Consider the following 20,448-nt stretch of genomic DNA (forward strand, 5'->3'; position numbering starts at 1 on the left):
GTGCAGCTGAAACATTCCCCACCTAGCTTGCTAAAAGTATACCCCACCCCCTCCATCCTGGCTTGGGCAGGAGTTTTCCCTGGTAGCTGCAGGTCCCCTCCCACAGTGGACCAGCTTGGATGCCAAGCACCCGCTTCTGTATTCTCCTGCAGACCTACCACCTCCAACGTGCCCTTGCCAGGAGACTATCCAAAGTGGTGCCACAAGCCTGGCAGTGAACAAGCAGCCCTGACAGGGGCCAGCACCACTCCAAAATGACTCCTACCCTGGGGAGAGGGAATGATAATCACACATACCAGTCCAACTGTGGCCCCAGCAGTGGGCTGAGAGCAGATATCTGGTCTGACTGCAGGCCCCACTCACCAGTGAAAGCTTTTTAGGAGACAACACAAGGAGAGTTCCCTGCAGTTTGGTGTAACCACAGCTCTGGGAAACACCTGGTCTAACTCAACTCAAGTCCAAGGCAGCCCCAGACTGGCCCACTAACACCACAGGGACCAAACCCTGCCCTGCCCACAACAGGCAAAGGGGGCCATTGCAGCTGACTGGACTGAAGGCAAATGTGGCTCAGCTACAACATTAGGGTGCACACAACACAGAGAATAGACACTCCTGAAGTCAGGTGGTCAGGTTCTGGTGAACAGGGAACATTGTACTATAGGGTACTCCAAGACCTCTTCTTCATGAGGCCACTACTTCCAAGAGCAAAAGACTTAGCTGACATTCCTAACACATAGAAACAGACACAGGGAGTTAAATAAAATAAGGAGACAGAATACTATGTCCCAAATGAAAGATCAGGACAAAATCACAGCAAGAGCTAAACAAAATGGAGATAAGTAATAAGCCTGATAGAGAATTTAAAGTAATGGTCATAAAGATACTCACTGTATCTTTATGTGGAGGACCTCAGTGAGACCCTCAACAAAGAGATAGAAAACATTAAAAAAAAAATCAATCAGAGATGAACTCAAAAAGCAAAATTAAAAATACACTAGAGGTAATTAGTCATAGACTAGAGGAAGCAGAAGAGATCAGTGACCTGGAGGACAGAGTAAGGCGGAAAAAATAAGCTGAACAGGAAAGAGAAAAAAAAATAATAAATAATAAATAAAAATAGGTTAAGAGAACGCAGTGACAGCATCAAGCATAATAACATTCACATTATAGGGATCCCAGAAGGCAAAGAGGGAAAGGGAAACAGAAAATTTATTTGAAGAAATAACAGCTGAAAACTTCCCCAATCCAGGGAAGGAAAAAGAAATTCAGATCCAGGAGTCATAGAGAGCCCCCAACAAAATCAAACCAAGGAGGTCCACACCCACGACACATAGTAATTAAAATAGGAAAAAGTAGTAATAAAGAGAGAATTTAAAAAGCAGAAAGAAAAAAAAAAAAACAGTTACATATCAGGAGAAACCCCGTAAGGTGATCAGTGGTTTTTTCAACAGAAATTTTGCAGGCCACAGAGAGTGGCATGATATATTCAAAGTGCTGAAAGGAAAAAACCTGCAACCAAGAATACTCTATTCAGCAAGGCTGTCAATCAGAATAGAAGGAAAGATAGTTTCCCCGACAAACAAAAGTTGAAGGAATTCATGGCCACTAAACCAGCCTTACAAGAAATGTTAAAGGGGACTCTGAGTAGAAACGACCAAAAGTAGGAAGCACAAAGGCAATGAAATTAAGTGCATCTATAAAAATCAGTCAAGGGATTCACAAAATAAAAGGATGTGAAGTAGGACACCATATACCTAAAACAAGGAGGGGAGAGGAGTAAAAATTTAGTGCTTTTAGAATGAGTTCAAACTTAAGTGACCATTAACTTAATACAGACTGCTATATGAATGTTATATATAAACCTAATGGTAACCACAAATCAAAAACTGGTGATAGCCAAAAAATAAAAAGAATTTAGTATATCACTAAAGAAACCTGCAAATCGGGCGCCTGGGTGGCTCAGTTGGTTAAGTGACTGCCTTCGGCTCAGGTCATGATCCTGGAGTCCCGGGATCGAGTCCCACATCGGGCTCCCTGCTTGGTGGGGAGTCTGCTTCTCCCTCTGACCCTCCTCCCTCTCATGCTCTCTGTCTCTCATTCTCTCTGTCTCAAATAAATAAATAAAATCTTTAAAAAAAAAAAGAAACCTGCAAATCATGAGAGAACAGGGCAAGAGAAGATTCATATGACATATTTAAGAAACAAAAGGACAAAGGAAAAAGAAAAACACAGACTTTTAAACATAGAGAACTGACAGTCGCCAGAAGAGAGGTGGGTGGTGGGATGGGTGAAATAGGTGATGGGGATTAAGAGTACATTTATCATGATGAGCACTGAGTAATGTATAGAATTGTTGAAATCACTAAATTATACACCTGAAGCTAATATAACACTGTTAACGACACAAATTAAAATAATTAAAATAGAAAAAAAACCCCACAATGATTTACTACTTCACACCCACAGAATGGCTATAATCAAAAAGACAATAGTGAGGATTGGTAGGGATGTGGAAAAATTGGAGCCCTCATGCAACCACTTTGGAAAACTGTTTGGCAATTCCTCGAACATTAAACGTCAAGTTACTATATAACCCAGCAATTCCAATCCTAGGTGTCTATCCAAGAGAAATAAAAATATAATTCCACACAAAAACTTATATACATATGTTGTGCACTGGAAACATAATATTGTATGTCAACTATACTTCAATTAAAAAGAAAAAAAGTGTATGGGAATGTTCACAGCACATCCAAAAGAAATGAAAACCTACATCCACACAAAAATTTGTACATAAATAAGAGCTTCATCTATAATAAACAAAAAGTGGAACAACACAAATGTCTATCAACTGATGAATGAATAAACAAAATGTGATAAATCCATACTATGGGAAATTATTTAGCAATAAAAAAGAATGAAGTACTAATATAAGTTACTACTTGGATGACCCTCAAAAACATTATGCTAAGTGAAAGAAGTCAGTTACAAAAGACCATGTATTGTATGATACCATAGATTTGAAATGTTCATAATAGGCAAATCTATAGAGACAGAAAGTAGATTAGTGTTCGCCTAGGGCAGAGAGTTGGGGGAAGGAAGGGTGACAGGAAATAGGAGTGACTGTTAATGGGTACAAGGTTTCTTTTTGGGGTGATATAAATGTTCTAAAATTAGATTATGTTGATGATTGCACAACTTCATAAATATGCTAAAAACTGTTGAATTGTACACTTTAAACAGATGAACTTCATGGTATGTAATTTGTAGCTCAAAAAAAGCATTATGCTAAGTGAAAGAAGCCAGACTCAAAAGATTACATATTGTATGATTCTATTCATAGGACACCATGGAAAAAGCAAACCTATAAGGACAGAAATCAGATTAGTAGCTGACAGACACCCAGAGAAGGAGGAGACTGACCATAAAGAGGTACAAGGGAATTTTACAGGATGTTGGAAATATTCTATATATGATGGTTATACAGCTTGTATGTATTTGTCAAAATTCAAAGAACTGTACTATAAAAGAGTGAATTTTAGGGGCAGCTGGGTGGTTCAGTTGTTGGAGCACACGATTCTTGATCTTGGGGTCATGAGTTCAAGCCCCACGTTGGGTGTACAGCTTACCTTAAAAAAAAGAGTGAATTTTACTCTATGTCAATTGTACCCCAATAAACCTGACTTTTAAAAAAGCCAAGTTTGGGGCACGTGGATGGCTCAGTCGTTAAGTGTCTCCCTTCGGCTCAGGTCATGATCCCAGGGTACTGAGATCGAGCCCTGCATCGGGTTCCCTCCTCAGCCAGGAGCCTGCTTCTCCCTCTCCCGCTCTCCCTGCTTGTATTCCCTCTCTAGCTGTCTCTCTTTGTCAAATAAATAAATATAATCTTTAAAAAAAAAAGAAGCCAAGTTAAAGTGTGGGAGATGCAAAAAAAAATAGTATTTGGAAACTTGAGAGCAAAAGAATAGTAGAAATGTCTACAATGTATCAAAATTCACTCTAGAGTTCTATAACATGTGGTGTATGCCTTCTATGGATGGCATCAAGATTACATAATATTGCCTATGACAGAGTGGTGATGTAGTGGTAACATACATGAGGACCATGCAGAATTTGAGGTCAAAGTTTAAAAAAAGGGAGGCCTCCCTCTAAAAGACAAAGTAGTACAAGTCAACATAAATTAAATTATCTGGCCAAGTCCATTAAGGGAGGGGAGAAAATGGCATTTAAAGTAGTCTTGAGGGGTGCCTGGGTGGCTCAGTTAACCATCTGCCTTCAGCTCAGGTCATGATCTCAGGATCCTGGGATCAAGCCCAGTGTAAGGCTCCCTGCTCAGTGGAGAGCCTGCTTCTCCCTCTCATCTCCCCCCACTCATGCTCTCTCTCTTGCTCACTCTATCTTTTAAAAATAAATAGTCTTGGGCGCCTGGGTGGCTCAGTTGGTCAAGCGACTGCCTTCAGCTCAGGTCATGATCCTGGAGTCCCTGGACTGATTCCCACATCGGGATCCCTGCTCAGCGGGGAGTCTGCTTCTCCCTCTGACCCTCCCCCCTCTCATGCTCTATCTCATTCTCTCTCTCAAATAAATAAATAAAATCTTAAAATAAAAAATAAAATAAAAATAAAAATAAAGTCTCGAGAAACACTCAAGTGCAATCAAAGTAATCAAAGTGTACCCTCTAGACTGGGACATACCTTTAAAAAGAAGAAAAATTAAAATTGTATTATTAACATATATACAATAATCTGCATGAAGCCGGGGAAGGGCTAAAAGCAAGACTTCATCAGCACTTACAAAGTACTAATCAAGGAAGATGGAAAAACTGAGTCTCGTAGATTCGTAATTACTAGGCCTGTACTATGAAACAGACATAGCTTATAAGACTTTTACACAACCTAGAAGAATACCCCTGAAAACCATTTGCCTTCCAAAACAGCTTTCAAGGGGCACCTGGGTGGCTCAGTTGGTTAATCATCTGCCTTTGGCTCAGGTCATGATCCTGGAGTCCTGGGATGAAGCCCCATCTCAGGCTCCCTACTCATCGGGGAGTCTGCTTTGTTTGCTTCTCCCTCTCCCAAACTCACCACCCCCCAGCTCATGTTCTCTCTCTCTTGCTCTCTCTCTCAAATAAATAAATAAAATCTTAAAAAAAAAAAAAACACTTCCAAATTTGTTTTTCCAAAGTCTCTGATCCTGAAGAAGTGCCTACAATGGCAGAAACTAGTATTCAGAGGCACCTGGGTGGCTCAGTCGTTAAAGTGCCTGCCTTTGGCTCAGATAATGACCCCAGGGTCCTGGGATCGAGCCCAGCATCGGGCTCCCTGCTCAGCAGGAAGCCTGCTTCTCCCTCACCCACTCCCCCTGCTTGTGTTCCCTCTCTCACTGTGTCTCTCTCTGTCAAATAAATAAATCTTAAAAAAGAAAAAAAAAGAAACTAGTATTCACTATCCCACCATAATTAACAGAGATTCTAAATTACAAAAAAAAAAAAATCTTATTTTTGATCAGCATGAGTCAATCCCCCAGAATGTGATCTGTGTTGAACGAGTAGATAAAGCTCTATTTTGTATTTTGCAAAACTAAGGGACAAAACACAGACTGAAGCAGTCACAAAGATCTGCCTTGACATCTCTTTCTTTAAAAGGAATATTTGCGTTTGTAAAGAATATCCTTCACAGAGGGAACACAAAGAAAAACACTACTGAGCCATGGACAAATTTCTTGGGAACTGTAGGATGTTTATGCTGAAAGAGACTGGAGGGGTCTTCTTTTTGAGTCTCCTCATTTTGCAGATGAAAGGTTAAGTTATCTGCTCAAGGCCCCAAAGTTAATCAGTCAAGAGAGTCAGGCATTGAACACAAGTCTCCTGACTCCACCAAGTTAATGTTTTCCCCTTTGGACTATACTGCCCGCTTCATCAGAGAGCCATGAGTAAGAACAACAATGAGGTCATACAGAGTTCGAATCCCAGCTCCCCCACAGACTAGCTGTGTGACATTAGACAAATTATTTAACATCTCTAAGCCTTATTGTACTCATTTGGAATTAGAAACAATAATATTTTCCATTAAACAGGTAGGATTAAATGAAGGATGCACATAAAGTGCTTATCACAGAGCCCAGAACACAGTAAGTACTCAATAAATTTTTAAATGGCTCAATTACCATATTAAATTAAAATATGTAATATGGACATTCACCAAATAACTCTCTAAAACATAACAATGGCATGTTATGATATGCCTAATTTGTCAGTACATTCATTTTAATTGTAATTAATTATGTCAGAGAAACCTTACGAGAGGAACAGAGAATCACAGAAAAAATAAAGATGCAAAAAAAACTACCAAGATATTATTTTTAAACTCTTATCCTACCTCTATTTAGCTCAAGTCAGAGGTAACTTTACATTTGCATTATTAATAATCCTCTTCATCATTCATGCACATCTACAATTAACATTTATCGAGCCCCTGGGTGAGACCGTAGATACTAACTGTACAAAGATGCAATCCCTGCCCTTCATATAGTTGTCTACTGAGAGGCAGACATGTGAGTAAATATTTACAAGTGAATATGGTAAATACTATAATAAGGTCCCCCAAAGCACAGCCCAGCAACACTGGTGAGGGAGTTTACCTTGGAATAAGGTGATGAGATGCTGGTGATCTACAAAGTGGAATAAAATGCATATGGAGGATGACAGGAGACAAGTCTCAAAAGAAAGGCAGCAAAGGTAATGGAAGGACATCTGTGATGTGCTAAAAGGCTGTTATCTAGCAGGTAAAGGGAGAATCTTGAAAGGTTTTTAAAAAAGAAAATGATCGAAGTTGCATTTTGGAAGCATGTGAAGCCTACCACCCCCACAGGAAGGTAAAACCTAGACCATTTGGACACTGTATCTGGCAAGCAACAAATGGAGAGCCAGAGAAGACAGATGTAGGAGGCTCTGATTCCTACCATCACAGAGACTACAGTCAGAAGAGGAAGAGGCTTCCCATCTCATCCCACCTGACAGAATGAGGAGTGGATTTAGGTTGGCCTGCTCCAATAAGACCCCACTAGTCATTAAAATATTGAAATATAGATAGATAGATAGATAGATAGATAGATAGATAGATAGATAGAAACATTTCCCTACCAGTTGGCCAATAGCCACTGCCCTAAGAGGCCCCTCCCTCTTCCCTGGGACCACTCTGAACCCCACCTCCCATGATTCAACACTAAATAGTGTCTGGCCCAGCAGAGGGCCCCAGATTCAATTCCAGTGTGTTCTAGCAGAATCTTGGTCAGTGAGATATTATTCACTGTGACTCACTGATTATTGAGTATTTTTTTTATTTTATTATTTAACTAAGCTCTAGGCCCAACATAGGGCTCTAACTCAAGACCCCCGAGATCAAGAGTCACATGCTCCACTGACTAAGCCAGCCAGGAGCCCCAGTTATTGAGTATTTTAAATATTACCTCCACATGGGAGCCAATCTCAGAGAGCTCCTTTAAACCATTAAGCCTCTCCTACCACACAGCAGCAACAACGAAAAAGACCTCCAATATTCTTTCATTTCCCAACCTGCTTCTCCAGATTCTCCCTCTAGATTTTGATTAGGTATTTAGGCTTAGGGCTCATCTTGCTCCATCCCAATGTTTTCTCTGGTTTTGATCTCTTGTTTCTCTCTTTATCAATTATTTCCACTCTCCCTACAATTTCACCAACTTCAGCTGTCCACAATAAAGACCCTCCTGATCATGGGAATTGCCCCCACTGTGCAGACCCAGTCCCTAAATACTGACCTGAAGTTACAGTACAGGAAGAGCCTCATTGAGTCTATTTATCTACTAAGAAATAATTGTAAAAAAGTTAACAGAAAGCTCTAAACATATAATATTCAGTGCAGCCCCAAGATATCACTTTATATAATACAGATTTTCATTTGTGTATATTGTTTCAAATTCCAGCTGATTAAAATATACAACACTATTGCATTAAATAATGAAATTAAAGGATATGGATCACATTATGCTTCAGTGTATATTTACACACATTTTAATTGCACCTTTTCTTAACACCTCCCACCACTACCAACAGCAGGTGTGGCCACCACACAAAGAATTTGACCATAAGCAAAGGTGTAACTTAGTAGTGATGGCAATTAGAAATGGTGATAAGAGGGAACATCTGGCTGGCTCAGTCAGTGGAGCATGCAACTCTTGATCTTGGGGTCATGAGTTTGAGCCCCACATTGCGCAGAGAGCTTGCTTTAAAAAAAAAAAATGGAAAAGGGTCGCTTGGGTGGCTCAGTCAGTTGAGCCTCCAACTCTTCATTTTGGCTCAGGTCATGATCTCAGAGTCGTGGAATCAAGCCCCACATTGGGCTCTGCACCGAGTGCAGAGTCTGCTTGTCCTTCTCTCTCTGCTCCTCCCCCCTCCCACTCCCGTGCTCTCTCTCTTTCCCTCAAATATTTAAAAAAGGAAAAAAAATGGTGATAAGAGATGGTATTAAATAAGTGGCCCTAAGTATAAATCAGCATGAAACAAAGGAGATCATAAGAGATGGACAGAAGAGCTAGGTGTAATGATAGTAGGAAATAAAACTGTAGAATTCAGGAAATGAAGAGAAAGTTTTCCTTTTCTTATTATTTTCTTTCAACCAGAAACTAAAGATATTTTATGTGAGATATATTCTTAGTAGCAATACTCCATATTTTATAAGGACATAGTAAAAGATCTAATTTGCAGCAAGACAATATACTATCATTATATCTATTAAAAATAATCAGTCTAGGGCGCCTGGGTGGCGCAGTTGGTTAAGCGACTGCCTTCGGCTCAGGTCATGATCCTGGAGTCCCTGGATCGAGTCCCGCATCGGGCTCCCTGCTCGGCGGGAAGTCTGCTTCTCCCTCTGACCCTCCCCCCTCTCATGTGCTCTCTCTCATTCTCTCTCTCTCAAATAAATAAATAAAGTCTTAAAAAAAATAATAATAATCAGTCTACTGTACCCAATATCAAAAACTGGAATATGAGAAATGTGTTCTCTTTTGCCATACAAATTATTAGAAAACAATTTTTAGACGTGCTTTCAGTACTGTGGGTACTCACTTGAATAAGCTTATCTAAATTATCCAAGGTGTATTTAAAAATAAGCAGTCAGTATTGATTTTTCAGACCAGCTATGCTGCTTATAAAATCTGCCACTTCAATGGTTGGTTCAGTATCTTATGTCCTGAAGCTACACCAAGCCAACTCCCATTCACTTAAAAAAAAAAAAAAAAAAAAACTATTTCACATAATGTTAGAATCTAAAGCTAAGTGTAGATTCAGTTGCACTGTAGTACTAGACTATCTTATGTTTTGATCAGATTTTTATCTCTCAAAGGCCAAATTTCTTCTGAGTGGCCTCCCAAAGAGCTGATGGGTTATTTTGTTGCAGGGATGAGAGTGTACTGTGAAACTTCAGGCTCTACATGCCTCATAACATCCCAGGCATCGCTGCCGGTCCATGGGATCCTTCTGACCTACAAACCTCCAATTCCACAATAACTCTGGAGGATTCTGGATTTTTCTAGAGGCGAAAATCTGAAAGAGGGCAGGCTGGATGTTTTCGTCAGCCTAAATTATCCCCTAGAAGTACTTGAGATCCTTAGATGAATTAATTCTGCTTTCCTGTGTTGTGATCAATGTTCTTACCTGCTTGGCTCATGTCTGATAAAACAGTAGTCTTAGTGGCATCTCCTGCCTAGAGTATATGGAATCTTTTGGTACTTGTGAAGCCAACTCTTCCACTTGGGTGTCCTCAAAAATAGGCTAAGGCCCAGCCTAGAGGCCCCTGAGTTAAATCAGGCAATATGGAAATAAGGCTTTGCACCTGCCTGGAGGCAAGGGGTAATTTGCTTGACTATGGAGTGCCTAAATGGACTACCAGACTATGAGGGTTCCAAATGATTTGGCTTTTTCCTACTACAAGTTCAGTGAAAGTGGCCAGACATTTGAGTGTGCCCTGGGGCATGCTATTTTGATGTACCACTCTTTCAGGTCTTGGGCCTGTGGGCCTTTGCTAATTTATCTGGCTCCCATAATACCACTTCACAGCAAGCCTCCTTAATCTCTCCAACAAACTGGAGTGCCTGTATTGTCAGTCATTCCCCTATTCATCAGTCTTTAAGCCATCCCTTCTTTTTCTCCTCTTCCAGAGCAAAATAACCTATTAGCATTGGCATTCTGCCGAACATTGATTGCCTAAATGCCAAACAGCACTTTCCTGGAGGTTCCCATCCCCAAAGCTCTAGCCTGGCATTGTGTGGAGTGCTCAAAGTGCACCCCGTGTGGGGCTGGGAACTTCAGAGCTGGCAGGCAGGGGTTCACTGGGGAATCCAGGGAAGCACTCCACCATCCTCTAGAAAAGTGATTTTGGTGACCACTTAGGTCTGGGAATAGAGGTGCAGAATTGTGCCTTTTAGGGCTCCACTCCACATTTCTTAACTGTCAATGCACCATTTAGGCTGCACTGTATCAGCCAAAGGATTTCCAAACATCAGCTGAATGTTGGGATTTGATACTTTCTTTTTGTGTGTAGACAAATAAGCCCTATGCCAGAGGTCCCTTGGAAACAAAATTCTTATGCATAGTTACTGCAGCCACAGAATTAAGACTGATACATGAATCTACCCCTTCTTTATATGATGCCATTGCTTTGTGAAGACTCTTAATTTGTGTTGTACACTTTTGGAGTTAGATTTAATTCAACACCAGCTTTGTGTTTATTTTTATGTTAGACTAACACTTCTAAGCACGTCAAGAATGATTGAAATTTGCTGACAGCAATCTTTCCTAAGCAAGTAGATTCTGTTATTTGCCTCAACTGTACCAGAGTAAGTCAGATAAACATAGTAAAGGAAAGACAAAATATATTTGGCTTTACATTTTTAGCTTTCCTACCTTGAAGTAGCCTGCTGTTACCTCAGCCTGGAATGCCCTTTACCCATCCCCACAGCCCATTTTCTACTTTTGGCAATCTTTCATGACCTAGTTCAAATCTCACCTCCTTTGAGAAATATTTAGCAATTTTGAGTCCCCCATATTTCCCCATATTTGCACTGCCATGGCAAACCACCTTGTCTTAGCACTGAATTCCATGGCATTTATTTTTTGCTATTTACATGTTTGCAAACAGGGGCCTTCCTACACCCCCAGTGCTTTAAGTTGTTAAGACGATTTCTTTGAAAAACAATATAGAAATATAATCGTTTTCTTTCTAGGTCAAGGAAGACAAAAATAAAACCAATAAGCATAAGAGCATCAAATTGGAATGATGACCTGTTGTAGAATCTTTGGAATCCTGCCCACTTGAAAACAGTATGCATATCTGCAAATAACCTAACTTTTACCTTACAAGGGTAGAGAATCAGTTAAGGCCATTCAGAAATAAAAGTTAGAAATATGAGATTCACTCTTGGCTTCTTCTTCTCCCTCACTTTTTATACTCAGTCAACATAACTCATCACTTTTACCTATTAAATATCTGTATGACCCAGTACTGGTGATTCTCAAACCTGAAAAAGCGTAAGAGTTACCTGGCTGACTTGTTAAAACAGACTGCTGAGCTCCCCTCCCCCACATTTCTGATTCACTAGTTCTGCAGTGGGGCCAAAAACTTGCATTTGTTACAAGTGCCCAGGTGAAACTGATGCTGTTCATCCAGGAAACACACTTTGAGAACCATTGCTTTAACTCATCCCCTAGACCATTCTTTTTAACGAGGTTCACAATTTCTACAAAGGGAAAAAAGCTCCCTGAGTTGTGACACAGTAAGATGGCTCAAACAAGGCATAAAAATAGCTAGGTTTGGTCCTGATCTAGAACGGTTTCCCTTGGTGGACAGAGGTTGTCTAAGGCTTTGAAATGATCCTTAACATACAGGAATGAGTCCTAAAGCATTTCTGAAATGGTCCAAGGCATCTCTAAATACGGACCAGCAGATGAGGTCACGGTAATGCAAGGAGTCAGAAGTAGAGGAGGGGGAATGAAAGCTATAATCAGTGTCAAAGGGGTGTTTTCTGTAGACAAGTGAATGGAGCTATTGTACACAAACTCAGTGGTTGCCAAGCATGTGGCCCAATTAGTTTGCCTGTATGAGCATGGCACGGAAGGATCTCCTTAGAGGACTGGATTCACACAAGCTGGTGTTTAGTATGACAGTAGCAAGCAAAAGCCTGAAGAATTTGGACCTGAAGAGTCTTTCTAAGTTCCTGCTTCCCAAGTCTAAGATAGGATACCATTAGCCTGGAAAGACTACAAAAGTAAAACACCATCCTCAGAAATAGCACAGCCTTTACAGTTGGTGAAAGACCAATACAGAGGATCCTGCACAAAATATTGACAACAATGAGGATGGCATGGTGGCCTTGGGTGGCAAGAGGGCTACAATTTAAATCTAAGGGTTAGCCTCCAACAGAAACTGCTTTCCCTACTCTAGCTTCGGCTCTGCTAATATGTTTGTACGAGTTCAAAAAGTTGTATTGGCCGCCCAGATCTAGGGTCTTAAAGGAATGGAAAGTCTGCTTCCATGGCTAGAATGAACATACAACAAGATGTTTGGGTCTCTCAGGGAAACACCATTCACTCTGAAACATAGGCATGGAGATGCTTTAGTACTCTTCAAAGTTCTCAGCTGCATGACAGAACCATTCAGGTGGTTGGCCTCAGCCCCAAGTATCATGCAGGAAAACAGGGGCAATGACTACCACCTGCCTCCAGGAGCGCAGCATCCTCCTCCCTGAGCACCACGTGGGCAAGATATAGAAGCTATAAGGTTGCTGCCAATCCTCCATGAGATTCACATCTGTTGTACCAGCTCTGGTTAGACACCAGCTGAAGAAGAGTGACCCACAGGAGGCTGCTCCAGGAAACAGGGTCTGCAGAGTCAGAATGTTACACATGAGGCTATCAGAAGATTGAATTCAGCTTAAAATAGACATAATTAGGAACCTGTGGGAAGCATGGTTCTCTTTCCGTTGGGGCAAGAGGCTAGAAAATGAGGCTGGGAGGAGGTTTTCTGTGGCACTGACTTAGGGGAAAGGAACGAAGGAAGTTTCTATGGCTGTGGTGAGCCCTATGCTCAATATCCTAATTCTGCCAGACTTCCAACACCCCATGAAGCACTGCACTACACAGTATTCATTGGATCTAAGCCTTCTAAACCTGTGGAGATGGGAGGAGGGGAGACCTGAAAGGCTTGAAATCTTAAGAGACAAACGAAAAAAATCAAGAAGCTCTAGACCGCAGCTCCACTAATTCAACAAAGGATAATTGCAGAAAGTTATCAGAGACCTCAAAGGCTCCATAAAATACATTTACATACCATACTTCTCACCAGGGAGAGGGGCTACAGAGCAAAGTGGTTTGGAATCGGATGGGTTGAAACTATAAAAAGCCTTATACAGTTGTTAGAAAATGTTTATTGTTGTCAGGCACAAGAAATTTTTAAGTGTTGGAGTTAACACAGCCATCATGGAGCACAAACAAATCAGAACAAATATTTATTGAACTACAACCACGTAAGGCACTGTGGTATAATTCCTAGGGTTTAAAATTTATAGTTTCCTCTTACTCCCTTAAAAATTCTAAAGTATAATCTACCAGAAAATAGGTATTAAAATAATCCAAAATATTTTACCATAGTGATTATAGTATCTAACTATTATAGTATCTAACTAAAACCTTGCTTATTTTGGGTTGCACATTTTTAATGCCTATACATAAACCACTACAAATGTATAACAAAAATGACTATATCAGAAAGAATAAAAACAAAGTTTTTAAAAGAACCAATATTCATGAAAATACAACAGCTTTGTGTTTTTCTATGAATACAATTACCTTAATTCTCTAACAACATCCCTTTTGCATTAATGAAAGCAAGGATTTCGCTTACCAAGTATAAAGTAGAAGTTCTTAGAAAAGACAAATCACTGTAGGTCCTTGAAACAATTGCCCCTCTAAAGCCAAAGACTTGGCAGGATCAAAGGAAAGCAAACCTAACTCTTGAATTTTATTTTTTTAAAGATTTTATTTATCTGAGATAGAGAATGAGTGGGGAGAGGACATAGGGAGAGGGAGAAGCAGGCTCCCCCCTGAGCAGGGAGCCCAATGTGGGGTTGGAGCCCAGGACCCTGGGATCATGACCTGAGCTGAAGGCAGATGCTTAACCCACTGAGCCACCCAAGTGCCCCCTGAACTCTTGAATTTTAGAGAAGAGTTCTACTACAGAATCCAGTTGTTCCAGCCTTGAATTTTATAATTTCACTGAGATTAATCAGAAATCATTTTTTTTAAGATTTTATTTATTTGAGAGAGAGAGCATGAGTGGGAGGGAGGGGCAGAGGGAGAAGCAGACTTCCCACTGAGCAGGGAGCGTAAGGGGGACTTGATCCTAGGACCCTGAGATCATGACCTGAGCCAATCAGAAATTTTTAAGTAGGGGCACCTGGTGGCTCAGTCAGTTAGGTGCCCGCTCTTGGTTTCTGCTCCGGTTATGATCTCACGGTCAAGGGATGGAGCCCGGAGCTGGCTCTGTGCTCAGCAGGGAGTCTGCTTCAGGTTCTCTCCCTCTCCCTTTTCCCCTCCCCCACACTCACACACACACTCTCTCTCTCAAATAAATAAAATCTTTTAAAAAAATCATTTTGAGGAGACTTAATGTTTAATTTATTTTCAAAAAATTTTCTCAATCCTATTTTTGATTTGATAGAACAAGGCACAATGTATATTAGTCTGTTTAAATATTATTTGTAATGACATTACCAAATAATTTTTTCTTTACTGTGAAATAAGTATTATTACCATTTTACAGATGAGGAAATTATGGTTACAGACAGGTGAAATAACTTAGGGAGTCAGAAAGAATAGAGAGAACAAAGATGGGATTTAGAGACAAAATGACCAGGGTTTAAAATATAGTCCAGCCACCTACTAGCTTTGACCAAGTTCCTTCATCCAAGCCTTTCATCTGTAAAATGAAGATACTACCACCTACTTCTCAAATAGTTGATGTAAGGTATAGGCAAAACACCTCACAGAAAGCGTAGTAGAGTTGGCCATTCAAGAAACATCAGCTCTCCCACCAATCCACAATCTTATTTTCTTCAGCTGGTACAATGGGTGTATAACGAATCCATATGCTGTTGTGAGTTTAGTGAGAAAACAGCACAAGCGGGGCACCTGGCAAGTACAGGGCTCAATACATTTGTTCTCTCCCCCAGTATTCGCTCCCTTACCCTAGGTCCCACAGTTACTGAATGGCTGAGACACAATCAAGTCCCGATCTTGGTTGCACTATAGAACGGTTTCTGTACACCGGCATTTTACTTCTGGTAGTACCTCATTTAACTGCAAAAACAAATTTAAGCTAGCTGCTTGGTCAGTTGTTATTTTAATGTGTTCCCAGTAAAATCAAATTCATTTCTGGGGCAGCTTTACTTTTCAGTAATCAGAAAAAAGTGATTAATATTTCTGACTTGAAAATATGTATTTTTGGTACATATTTCTACTGGCACTTCCGTAATATATATTCTTAATATTTTATAAACTATTATAACTCAAAAGATAGTTAAAAATCTATTACTTAGGATATTACATGTCTAAGCATTTAAATGATTCCATTTGATATACTGAGTTCAAAGATATTAGGGAGCCTTTTCATTTTTCCTATTTGCTCCCAAATAAAATAACAAAGTAGGGTAGTAAATGTGGTAAATAAATGCAGATATTCATAAATGAAACAGATGTGTGAAAAATATGGACCAGATCTGCATTTATGAGGCAATGACCTTCAAAACTGGCAGGGAGCTGTTAGCAATGTTCTTCACAGGGGAGCAATTATATTACAAGCCTCCTATGTATACTTTCATTTCTCATGATCTACAAATACATTTGCATATCAGAAAGAATAAAAGAATAGTCTGGTAACTGTGGCAACCTTCATTGAGAGGATATAAGGCATTTTCCTTACCTTAATAATCACATTCTAAATGCCAGAGCGGTATAACTGGTGCAATATGAAAGACAAGACCAATACTTTGACAGAATTTTCTACAACTGAAATTTACTAAATGTGGCTATTATGGCTCTAACCCAGTGATACATTTCTGACTCTCTAATCCCCTAAGTGTTCTCTGATTATCTCAAGAAGTACTGAAATCTTTCTAAAATATATACCTTATTTAAAGAAAAATATGGCAAACAGTACTTTAAGGAAAATGATTCCAAACTATCACCAAAAAATTTTTAAAATATACTGTACAGCAATTCCTAAAATGTTAGGAATATTGCTTTAACCTAGCAAGTAGCTCACAGTTTCTTTCCATACTGATTTAAAAGACTCTATGTCCAATGTTTGACAAATAAGTGCATGCACAAACACAAACACACACACACACACACACTACAGAAATGGATAAGGGGGAGAAAGTTGCTAAGAAAAGCTCAATCTCTAGAAGCTCAAAAAAGCTATCTGCACAAAATATTAATTTCACATAAGATCCTGTCTTTTTTTTTTTAACCTTTCCTCACATTGGGTAAAAACAAAAGCAATTCACAGTAGTGGTGCCAAAGACTGACAATATTACATAAACTTCAGAATTCCTGTGTTTAATTTTCACTTAAGAATCACAGTGCACTATCATTAACATGTCTAGACAGTGGACACTCACTACAGTATAGTCATGTTACACCAAGCTTATTTTTCTGTGGCCTAAATTTTTGTAACACATTAAATTGTAATAATGTAAAATAAGACCAGCAGGAAAATAAACACAACCATAGCAAGATATAACAAGCATAAACCCAGTAAGTCCTGCTTGACCGAAAAATATTATTTTTCTCAATGGCAATAAAAATTACCCACAACTATAATACCAATCAACCAACTTCAGAGGTTCCACCAACTGGGGAAATTACTAGTTGTCTTATTGTGATACCTTAAAATCACAAGATTGCCACTAGTGGAGTGGTGATGTGAATTGCGTTTCATTTGTACTCTATACCTTGGCAAAAGTTAATGACCTGCCCCAGAAATTTTATTTCACCATATACCCCAAAGTATTTTTAGGACTCACAAAGTCTAAATCTCACACTGCCGTTGATATGCTATCGTGTAAATGCTTTAAATTTTAAAACGAAAGGATAAAAACTTTAAAAGCTCTAGACAATGTATTCAAATAGTGAATATGTCAAGTCAATGCCTTCTCCTCCCCCAACTGAAAAACAAAAAGGAACTGTACACGACAAATAAAGATACAATAGAAACAAAAAGTAGCATGCCACTCATTCAGTAAGGAAATAATAACAGAACATCTATCATATTCAACTACAAAAATCCTTTCATTTGATGGCTAGCGTCGTTATGACTGTTTAATCTGTATTTAAGTGGCCTTAAAAGAGTGATTTTGTTCCCTTTCTCTGCCCTCCTGGATCTTTGGCGGCAGTCAGCACTTATACCCAGAGCTGGTTTGGGGAGTGGGAGAAAAGGGAAAGTGGAGACATGTCATCAAGATGATTTTGATGTCTCTAGAGTCTCAGGACCTTTAAATGTTGATAATGATGAAGGAAAAAAATGAAGAGGTGGAGGGAGAGGAAAACAAAACCACTACCATCACCAAACTGGAGAATGATAAGTCTCATTTTCAACTTGTTTTAAAATCACTGTTAATTAAAAAAATAGCATCTGCTTGTAAAACGAAAAAAAAAAAAAAGGTAAAGTGGAGAGAAGGCTGAAATGAGCACGGAGTCAGCAGAGGGCAGCCGCTCTCATCCACTACCCAGCGTCTTTCTCACACACCGCTGTTTTCCGCTATTGAGCATTGTCAGCAAAAAAATAAATGGGGGGGGCGGGACGGGAGACAAAGAGGGTAGGACCAGAGGCCGACAGTTTTTGTCTGCCACATCTGAGGCGAGAAGCCCCCTCTGGTTTCTTGCTGCAAAGGCAAGGGATCAGGTGAGACCCCTCCGGGTCCAACTCTATTTGCTTCTCCAGAAAGAGCAGTTTCCGGCAGCGAGCGCAGGATCCTTCGGCTGCTGAACTGAACACCGGAGCATTGTCAATGTTCCTATCTCTGACTTTACAGAGGAGGAGAGAGGACTGTGACTGCATTCCTGGGAAAGACTACTACTCCAGACGTGCCACACGGCAGTAGTGAAAAAACATAAGCAAGAGGTTGTAAAAATCCCTTCCAAAATACCAGGTTCTGAAGAAATGCTGCGAAGTATTAACATATTGTTGGCGTTTTTTGTAAGTCACCTATTCTTTCTCGCCACGGTCAACCCTCAAATCTCTGGTACTTGTTGCTAAATCTTTACCTCACGCCCCCCTCAAAATTGCCCAACACAATGAGATCTGGGGAGCGAAAGGCGGGAGGGGGGCCTAATCTCAGGAACCCAGAGGGCTGGTCTCCCTTCCATAGGCCACTCTGCATGGGCTGCGCGTTCACTTTTACCTTCTGAGAGCTCTGATTCACAAATGCCGGGGTGGGGAGGGGGGGGCGGGTGATTATGACATACAGCATTATCCTTCCAACCAAAGATAGATAAGAAACGCCGGCTAGCGGTCCTTGCCTGGCCAGAGAGCCAAGCCTGAGCCCCCCGACGGGGCGGCCCGGGTAGGAGCCTCCCGCCCTGCCCGCCTCCCTCCGGACGCCAGCGGAAGATGCTCCCCACCCCGGCAGGCTCGAGGAGCCAGGATGGGGCGCCCTCACCCTGGGAGAGGGCAGGGAGCGAGCTGAGGGTCCGGGACGGAGGGACTCTCACCGCAGCTGCGCCGAGCGCCCGGTACCCCGCCCCGGACCGGGTCTCGGGCGGAGGCGCTCTGCACCGGGGCTGGCCGCCGCAGCCAGGGACGGACAAAGCACTGGGGTCTGCGGCGACCCCGGGAGGCGGCCGCGGGCCAAGTTAGCCAGACTCGGGGTCCCGCGGGCAGGGCAGCGCAGCACTGACCTGGATGGTGCAGGTGTACTCGCTGTCGTCCAGCAGCCGCACGGTGCAGCTGTACTCGCGCTCCAGGCTCCTGCTGCTGCCGCTCATCAACCTGCTCAGCATCTTCCCGCCCGCCCGCCGCCGGGAAAGACGCGGCGGCGCTGCGGACCCCGGACCAGGCGCCCCTCAGCCGGGCAGCTCCGCGCGGGCCCCGGGCACCTGCACCATCACCCCAGCCCGGTCGCGGCCGCTGCCTCCTGCTGGCCCAGCTCCTCCTTCTTCTCCTCCTCCTTCTCCGCCACCGCCTCCCCCCAGCCCAGAGCAAGCGCTCCGCTCTCTCTCCTCCGCGCCCTACTCCCCATGCCCAGCTCGTGGGGCGGGGCCTCGGCCGGAGAAGGGCCAATGGGGGTCAGCGCGGCGGAACCGAGTGGCACACGGCTGAGCCAGTAGAAATAGGGCACTGGGATGATGGACAGGTGATGAAAGCAATCACGGGAAAGCAGTCGGACAGAGCCTAGCGGGACCAGCCCTCTGGCGTCCCAAACGAGGGGCTCATCTCCTCTCTGCGGTTCCTCTAGAAGCTGTTTCCCCTCCCCCGGGCCAGGTGTGGGCACCCGGCCAGATAAATGTCTGCTGCGTGGAATACGTTTAGACTCGGGCTTCAGGGGTCAAGTCCCACGCTCTGCAACGCCGCGAGTCCCGCCCTCTCGGGAGCCGGGGCGGTGCGAGATAAAAATCACCGCACCTGCAGAATGTAGGCACCTTCAGCTCCGGACCAGGCGGCTGCCCCCACCTGAGCTGTAATCCCAAATCGGCCAGACGGGCGTGTCTGCTCCAGCTCTCTTATTTCGGAGAACATCTGTTTTACAGGAGCTACTTAAGTAAAAGCTGTAGGGTTCGCAAGGGTTTTTTAAGCACCCGGGTTTAACCCCTAGGAAACCCTCCACTCTAACATCCTATGCCTCCCTTTTATTTTCAGAAGACAAAAGGAAGAGACTGAGGTGTGCTCCTTCAGCTGGTAGGGTGCAGAGGCAGTGATGGGTCCCTTCCTTGCTCCTTCAGAACTAGAATTACCGTATCTTCAGACCTCCTCAACAAAACACCGGAGTATGTCAGGAGGTATATATCGCAAAGAAAAAAAAACTGTCTCCTGCCCTTTGTGACCCCACATTCTAAAGACCTCATGTTCTTTACGAAAACTTCACCAAGAAACATAATATTTTTCCTCAAAATTTTTTGATGGAAGGAAATGTTATATAAAAGAATCATATCAACACATTAATGCTGTAATAAATATATTAACTGAAAAATAATGAAATATGCATAATTTCGCATTTTCATTTATACTGGTCTTGTTTATAGGATAACAAACACATAACAAAAATGAAACCCTACATTAACTTAGAAAACATCTGACCTTTAAAGTAGGTCCCCTGGAGGGGGGTGGTTCTGGGCTGTCTCAGTCTGTAGAACATGTGACCCTT

General features: G+C 41.9%; 1 protein-coding gene across 3 annotated transcripts in view; it reads right to left on the reverse strand.

Moving 5' to 3' along the window:
• FRMD5 (FERM domain containing 5) overlaps positions 1-19,087 on the reverse strand; it is a 310,444-nt gene extending 291,357 nt beyond the window's left edge. For all 3 annotated transcript variants that reach the window (XM_021695368.1, XM_021695370.1, XM_021695371.1), the window contains exon 1: positions 18,986-19,087. In XM_021695368.1, coding sequence (XP_021551043.1) covers positions 18,986-19,087 — 102 coding nt within the window. The remainder of the gene's footprint in view (positions 1-18,985) is intronic.
• Between the last annotated feature and the right edge of the window lie 1,361 nt (positions 19,088-20,448).

Source organism: Neomonachus schauinslandi, chromosome 9, assembly GCF_002201575.2.
Source record: "Neomonachus schauinslandi chromosome 9, ASM220157v2, whole genome shotgun sequence".
Lineage (NCBI taxonomy): Eukaryota > Metazoa > Chordata > Mammalia > Carnivora > Phocidae > Neomonachus > Neomonachus schauinslandi.